The sequence below is a fragment of the Panthera onca genome, chromosome D4 (assembly GCF_046562875.1).
Source record: "Panthera onca isolate mPanOnc1 chromosome D4, mPanOnc1 haplotype 2, whole genome shotgun sequence".
NCBI classification, from domain to species: Eukaryota; Metazoa; Chordata; class Mammalia; order Carnivora; family Felidae; genus Panthera; species Panthera onca.
Genome location: NC_138351.1, coordinates 26,760,510 through 26,768,883, shown reverse-complemented (window position 1 = coordinate 26,768,883; position 8,374 = coordinate 26,760,510). Strand labels below are relative to the sequence as shown.

The 8,374-nt window shown below is 42.0% G+C and overlaps 1 protein-coding gene across 2 annotated transcripts in view; it reads right to left on the bottom strand.

The window, feature by feature from the left end:
- Nucleotides 1-5,150: 5,150 nt before the first annotated feature.
- The window catches only part of NTRK2 (neurotrophic receptor tyrosine kinase 2), a 335,421-nt gene continuing 332,197 nt past the window's right edge, over nucleotides 5,151-8,374 (bottom strand). For both annotated transcript variants that reach the window (XM_060609946.3, XM_060609944.3), the window contains exon 18: nucleotides 5,151-7,984. In XM_060609946.3, coding sequence (XP_060465929.1) covers nucleotides 7,799-7,984 — 186 coding nt within the window. In that variant the 3' untranslated portion in view covers nucleotides 5,151-7,798. The remainder of the gene's footprint in view (nucleotides 7,985-8,374) is intronic.

Genomic DNA, 8,374 nt, shown 5'->3' with positions numbered 1-8,374 from the left:
AAGTGGCTAAATATGCAGGGAACTAATTGCCAAAGAGGTTCTAACATCACCCCAAGCCTCAGAACCCCATTGTGTGGTGGCTCCCTCCACCTGCAGGCTCACCCTTCTCCAGACTGATGAGTGGTTGAGAGTGAGGATTAGGATCACTAGGAAAGCACTCCAGAGACCTTGCTGGGGGTTCTCACTTGACTCTGGGCTTTGGCTTAGTGACAAAATGCTCACCTTGTGCCTAGTGACCAAAGACTTCACCCTCCAGGTTTAACTTCTTAGAAACTCTCTAGTCTCCTTGAACCTTGAATCTTGGCATTAGCTCCCACTGATAACCTCATTCCTGCAAGGCCGCCTTCTTGGCGTCAGAAGGAAATGCTGAGTTGCTTTCTATTAGACCCTAAACACCAAGTCAAGTGGCCAGCCCAAGTCCCACCTGTAGGGCTTCCCCATGCCTCCAGGTGCCTGCATTTCTGACAGTTGCCTGCAGCAGGAGTCCCTGAGCATGAAATGACTATCTCCATGGCAAATAGCATTATATTTACCGATCAATTTATTTTGGTCAAACTTCTTGGCAAGTTGCTTAATTTTTAGTGCCTCAGTTTCTCATCTGTAAACTGGGGATAATAACAGTACCTGCCTCCCAGGGTTGATTTAAGTGTTGGATAAAACACTGTAGTTGAATGGTGGTATCCAAAAACATATGCCCACTGTGTAATCCCCGGAATCTTGGCCATGACCTTGTAAAGGAGAAGATGTAAGGCTCTTGAGAGAAGGAACTTATCCTGATTATGCAGGTGGGCCTTAAATGCATCTTTAAGGGTGAACTGCAGGATTGTGTTTGAAGAAGCAGCAGACAAGGGCACTGGAAGCCTTGACCTTGGGTTTGGAATTTAAACTGATACCATTGTAATGGTCTCAACAGTAGGACTATCAGAATATGTTCTGGTAGAAGTGTGGATCGTTAATAGTCCAAATTGGCTTCTGGCTGGCCAAGTGCCTGTAGTTTAACCTTCCTCCTTCAATTCAGTTTCCTGGAGTGGGATATACTCTCTATCCCACAGGGACACATGATCCTATTTGGATTTTTGGACAAGCTGTTTCCCTCCTTACATAGCTTTGAATTCCCCAAGTCTCTGCTGAGCATGAAGCTGGTCATATTTTTTTTTCACTCAAGGAAAACTATCTGCACCAGTAAGAGGGGCTTTCATGAGGTTCCCGAGGAGTTGGATTTGGGGACGATCCACTGCCAAACTTTGGGTTTCTGAAGCCTCCACTAGGAATGTTACCCAGATGTCTCCTTTCTTCTCAGAGGAGATGGAGGGGAAGAGGTCAGACACTGGAAAATACTGAGCAGTAGAAGTGGAGGCAGGCTACCTGCCGGCCAGGCAGAGACAGGCTGCGAGACCCCTGACAAATACCCCCTATATTGTTCTCCTTCACCTTTTCCATTTAGGAATTACTGGTTAACCATGAAGGCAAGAGAGTGTGACATTTTGGCTATTGCTCCTGGGTCATTGTGATTCTCAAAGAGGGCCCATCCCAGGGATGCCATGGCACACAACTTGTGTCTTGGCAGGTTGCTTAGGTCTGACCTGCTAGAAATCACAGTGATTCGATCTCCGTACTCCGTGCTGTATAACATGGTAGCCACGAGCCACATGTGGCTCTTTACGTGTGGACTAATTGAAACTAAGTCAAATTTAACGTTCGGTCCTTTAGTCACATTGGCCACATTTGAAGTGCCAATTAGGCACATCAGACAGTGCAGATAGAACATTTATGTCATCGCGGAAAATTTTGGTGGACGGTGATGTTGTAGTTATCCAGGACAGAAGGTGAAAGTGTCAGGTTATATAGGGGTCAGCCAGGGAACCTGTTCCTAAGGCCACACACTCTTCTTGCTTTCAATGAATGAATACTGCAGGCATCTGCAGTGACCACATCTAAAATACAGACAGAAAAAAGACAGACAGACAGAAAAAAAGAGCACACGTGCCTTGTGAAAATTCTATACATTTTTAAAGTAATCATCATGTAACTTTTAGTGTCTCTTTTGGAGGATGTTATTTATTGTAAGACATCATTTTTATTAAATACACTGTAGTACAAGAGACTTTCCGTGTCAGGTTGAGAGAAGCTGGTCACATGATTTACAAACAAAACTTTTTTTTGTTTTTTAAACACTGATATTCTGGTGTCACTTTGAAATCAGCCAAGATGCAGTGGGTCTTATTAAAGCAACGGACCTCAAAACAGATTGCAAAACAAGAACCAGTAAGTGTCAGCACAGAGACGTCACATTAAAAGGAAAATAAAGCAAAGAAAAAGAGAGTTTCAAATACCAGGTCACAATTTAAGGGGCAATATATCTTCAGAGAGATATTGAAATGTGTGTGTGTATATGGCCTGGATATATACAAACATCTCCCCATGTACAGAAGCAAATGCAGACAGTGTCCACATCTCTAGGCAGATTTGTAAGTGATAGGTAATGATCAAGGGATTCAGGGAGCAATATTTCACCATAATTTGGTCATTTGTCAAGGGATTACATATTTAAAATCCACATTTAATTCAAAGACCTTGTATTTAAAACATTTCCAGTTGTTTTATACATTATTAAAGCAATAGTAAGATATACAAGCTGCAAGAGGTAGGCCTTTATACATTTCATTTCATTTCATTTTCTCCAATTTTTTTCCAGTCCACGCATGTGGCTATTAGCAGCTTTTATTATGCTTGCTCCATATGTTGAACGTTCAGCCAACCTTCACTCAGGATCATTTTCATGAATGCACAGACCAAAGGAAAACAAACAAACAAGCAAACAAACACACACAGACCTGGCCTAGAATGCATAGACTAAAAAAAATGACATCCCCATGTGTTCCCATTTCGTCTCCTGAGACGTATGTTAAGATGGCAAAAGAGTTGCTTGTTTGCTGTTGTGAAGTTCACAGTGTTTTGCCTGCGACACACACACACACACACACACACACACGCACACACACATACATATATATATATATATATACATACATATATACATATATATATATAATTTTTTGCTTTGCTTTGTGTTTGTGATGAATGGAGTCAAAATATATAAATAAATAGATACATACATACATACATACATACATAAATACATAAATAAATAAAGGTAAAAGGAAAGGAAGGACAATACAAAACTAAGGATATTCAAGAACCTTTGACTTGATCAGCAGTGATTCACTCCAGCCTTGACAACAAGAAAATACCCTTTTGTGTGCTGTTATATTTAACTACAAATCCCTCCCACCCCTTAATTCTTTAGAATACCATTTGCTTTCACAACCTCGGAGTCTCTGCATTCCACAATTATGCACTGTGAAGGAAGTGCTTTAACTTCCGTTTAGCCATCTGAGGAGTTGGGTCAGGGACCGTTCCCCTCGTGAGATTTTCTGTAATGGGTCAAACCAAACTCAACATTGGAAATAAAAATCCTCAACTAGTAGAAGAGAGAGAGAGAGAGAGAGGACAAGAACAAGAGAATTGAGGGTGTGTGTGTATGGAGTCATTTATTTAATCAGACATACAATTTAATACTATTGGCATTATAGAAGATGTAATTTGCAAAAAAAGAAAGGTTCAAAAGAAAAGTCTGTTCCTGACCAGGGGATCCCTTTGTCGTGGCTCTTTGCAAAGGACAGCATTTTATAAGGTTGTTGCTTCCATTCCCACTCAGATATGGGAATTCCTAAGAGTCACTCGTCTTGCTACGGGGTCTTAGACTTCTCACCACTGGCCTTTGAGACACCGGGCTCCCAACATTCCGGCTCTCTTTTGGAATGCTTGTACTCTGAACACGAGTGTACAGGGGTCACAGTGGGACAAGGTGAGCATTATACAAATGTACAAAAGGATGAAAAAAAAAATCAGTTTCCTTTCCCGGATCTTTACATAAGGAGATCTATTTCAGTCTGCGTTTTCCTTTGCAAGGAGCCAGAGAAAGGACTCAGTGTAGTGGGATGGCTTTGATTCAGTTGTTTGGGGAAGCACATTAGCTTAAATATGTCTTCCACCCATGCAGTACTGCAGAGTTGAAAAGTGCGATGGAGTCCTACCCACATGGAGAATGGAAGCATTAACCGCAATAGGACATTACAAAGTTTTGGTTATTTAGCAGACTTTAAGCAAATTATTCATACTGCACCCTACCCATAATTATCTCTATTACTGTGTGCCTATACATTTATACATAAGCACACAAACACACTATGTATGTGTGTTTGTATATGTATAAATCAAGTATTTATAACACACATATAAATACATGAAAATACCACAGGTAGCGCTGATGGGGACGCATATGTATAATATGAATTCTGATATAATCTTTTCTAGCATAGTTCAAAGTGTTTTCTAAATAAGCCTGATTACAATGTTGGTTCAGTGTACGAGGATGTAGCCGAAGCTATAAGCATGATTATATATCACGATATTTCAGCTGCTTGTCATCTCACGTTTTCCATTTTGCTTTTCCAACTTCATGTCCTGCTTCACGAATTGATCGGTGCACTTGCTTTCTTGGATTGTTTGTATCCTGGAGTCTCCAGTGGACAGAACCACGGACTTCAGAGTTAGAACACTCAGATTACGTCCCAGTGGTGCCAGAAGCTAACCTGGAGGTTTCTAGTACGCCACTTAACTTCTCCGAGTCCCAATTCCCGCGCTCATAAAGAATGGGGATAATTGGCTACCAGATGTGAAAAGTGTCTGGAAAACTATTGAACAATTTGCAAATGGAAACGATTGTCGGACTGAGTTTGGGCTAGAGAATTAGGTTTGCCCCTACTACTGTTGGGATTTGTCACAAATTTGATAGCAGGCCATATTCTGTGATCATTACACAGGACGAGGATGTTCCTTTTCTCAAAATTAAAAGAGCATGAGAAGAGGGGATGGTGGAAGAACGGTGATGAATGAGTTAAGCTATTCGGTGGTTCATTCGATCTGGTATTCTTTCAATGAGAGATGTCTCTGAAATCAGTACATACTCTTGAGACAACAGAGAAAAAAATAAGAATAATGATCAGCAATATAAATAACTATAAAACTTTGCACTTGCATAGAACCTTTCATTTCAAGACCTTGAGGGACTTGTCAGAAGGTAAGAATTTTTTTTTTTTTTTTGCTTTTTACTTTCGGAGGAAAACACAACTTCGGAATGGAATAGAATGCTGCCATCTTCTCATTTGCCTTGAACAAATCCTTGCTTTAAAACTGCACAGCCCTTCTTGAATTTGACCCCTTAGCATATTTGTCTCCTTTGCTCTCTGTTAAAATAAAACAAATAACTTGCAGCTTCTCCCCCACCCCACCCCGTGCCCCTCCCTGCCCCACGCAGCTGGCCAGTCACGCAGAATAACAAGCGTGTTCAGGTTTTCAGGTCATCACTGATGGAATCTAGAGAGGTTTTGTACAAATCTGCCCCTTCTTTACTGCTTCCCAGAGTGCCACAGTGTTTTAACAGTACCATGGGTCCTTAATAGGATATATACGTGCAGGTATATATCATGGAGATATGGCTTTCGTTATATTATTATGTGTATTCTGGAGGGTATTTTTTTTTCACCGACAAAGAGAACAATCAACTCAACTCCCGTGTCTCATAGGCCAGCGCAGAACTTGAAGGGACTGTAGGGTTCATCTCGTCCAACCCCCTTCACTTGACCGGAGATGCTACTGCAATTCTTTTTGTTCTCTGTTAATCGACACTTTTGATTTTTTGAAAACTGGCTTTCGAAGCCTATCGTGGAAAACAAGGTGCTCCAGGATTTAAAGGCGCAAGCAAAATCTAAACAGAGCAATTGCACCTTCAGAAACAAATATGAAATAAAATGTCCTAAGATGAATTAGAATCACTCACTTTCAATCTGGCTTGTGTTATAAAGATGTCAAGTTAGCAAAAATTCCCCTCACAGAGGGTAGCAGGTTTTCTTGAGGAACAGAAATAGTTTTCTTCCTTGGTAAAACTGATCATCCAAACAACTGTAAATTTCTATTTAAATTTACAACCTTTTTTTGCAAACACCATGACTATACCCAAAAGCACACCTCCGAAGCTCGGTCTGGGCACAGCTTCCCAATGGCATGCTGTGCCTGAATTTTTACTTCTTTTAATGGAATGAAAAAAAAAAAAAAAAAAAACAAAACCCAAACAGCATACTGACAATGGAGTACTCTTGGAATGAAACCACTCTCCCAACCAGAACCCAGAGCAAGGTCTTGGCCTGTGCACACTGAACATCAATGCATGTGATGCCCCCAGGGTGAGGTTTCTTTTCCCTTAGGAACTGAGTGTTCCCTTCCCACAGTCCCACAGTTGGTTCGACGTGGCTTCGGGGTCCGTATTCGTTAAAACCCATCACCACCATACAACCCAGAGACATTTATACTTAGCTAATGAACTCCATTAGCTTCCCCTAAGTATACAAGTTATACCTTTTATGGATCTGCTCTACATATCAGGGGCACGACGTCTGGAGCGGTAGTTTCTGCACACAAGGTATTAATCGACGAAGACCATGCACAATTTTGCTTGCACAGTTGAAAGGACGGGTGGGGTGGAGGGTAGGAGTCGGAGGAAGTGCTATCTGAAAAGTTCAATATAATGCCTCCGAACTTATAGCTTGTCCTATCTTTTCCAAGTCTTTGGCTTTCCCACCTGACCCTGAAATGATCTCTGGACAAGAATGCACCCATTTTCAGCTAAACTTGACAAAGGTTCAGTGGACAACACTTGGAAAAACAAACCAGTGCTATCACTGTGACCTGCAAAGACAAGACTGTCGGAGCGTGTGATGCGCCATCTTGTGTCCCATGGAAGCCATCTTTTCTCTCAACTACACCCTAGTGTTTCCGGTGATGGGAAAAGAATAGTCCATGGCACAGAGTTCAACAGTCTTTTTACTCCTCAGAAAGCTCCTCAGGGGAAGGTGCCGAATACATTCCTCCCAGCTAACAGTGGCTGGGTTTTTCCTAAGTAGGGACTGACGCCAGCTGATCCAAATGGTTGTCTTTGTTCCTCCCATACTGTGGTTTATAATAAATCTTCTTTCTCTCTGGTTTTAATCTCCCATAGATAAAGGCTTCCCAGATTAAACACAAGTTTTCCTGTTTCATACACAGGCTTAAGCCATCCAAAAACCATAAGAACAGTAATAATAATAAATAAATAGAAGTGAATCCATAGAAACTCTCGATGTCTGTACAGCAGAAGTGACAAAGTTTAAGTCAAATATTTGTTTTCCCTTTTTTTCATCCACATCAAAGGCAGGAATACAACAAGGCATTGTTAGTTGTGGTGGGCAAACTGGAGTGTCAGCTGATATAACAAATTAGGTTTGTTAAGGCCTTTGTCTATGCAGAGTTAATAGTAATGCAGAAGCCAGATTGATTCAAAACAAAGAGTAAGGACTGTAAAGCAAGGAAGACAAAAAAAACAACAACAACAAAAAAAAAACCCCAAAAAACAAAAAAGGGAGAGACAAAAGAAAAAGGAAAAAAGAAAAGAAAAACTAGGGAAGAAACCAAGGGAGATGGAAAGAGAGAAAGAGATAATGCCAAAAAGAAGTCCATACTGTGTCTGCGGATGGAGAAGTGCACATGGCTTCCCTCTGAAAGCCTCTCGGTGTCTTTGTTGTTAATACTGTCGGAGTGCAGAACAGCAGATTGATGGCATCCAGCGGCAGTTAAAAGACGTTCATCCTCTCGGCCCATCTGAGGAGGTGCTTTGGGAAGGATCGGTCTGGGGGAAAGGGCCCTAGCCCAGAATATCCAGGTAGACCGGAGATGCCTTGGCCAAGTTCTGAAGGAGGGTGTGGATGCCCTTGATGTTCTTCCTCATGTGGGGCTCTCGCTGCCAGCACCCCAGCATCAACTCATACACCTCCTGGGGGCATGTTCTAGGTCGCTGCAAGACTCGGCCCTGAGTGATGCATTCTATCACCTGGACGGGACAGAGACCGAAGACAGAATCAGACAAGAGGAAAAACAGTGCAATGAAACAGATGTCAGTGCCAGGAGAGGGCTGCTTTAAGGAAACCCACTCGGCGTTCACTTGTTTTGGAAGCAAGAGAGCAATTACCACGGGCTGGTAAATCGTGGTTAATTTGATTGGTTTCTGTCCCTTTTTTGTGCCACACTGACGTCACCACACTGGCAGAGAAATGCTTTATCTCTGTGGGGTGCTTCTAGACCTCACCCTGGAATTGCAACGTGTTTTAGTCTTACTGGCCTGAGATGGAACCTGGAACTTTCGTGTCAGGGCGCCGACTGATAAGGGAACTTCAAGCCGTAGAAATGAGTGGTTATTCTGGATTTCAGAGCTGGGATAAGA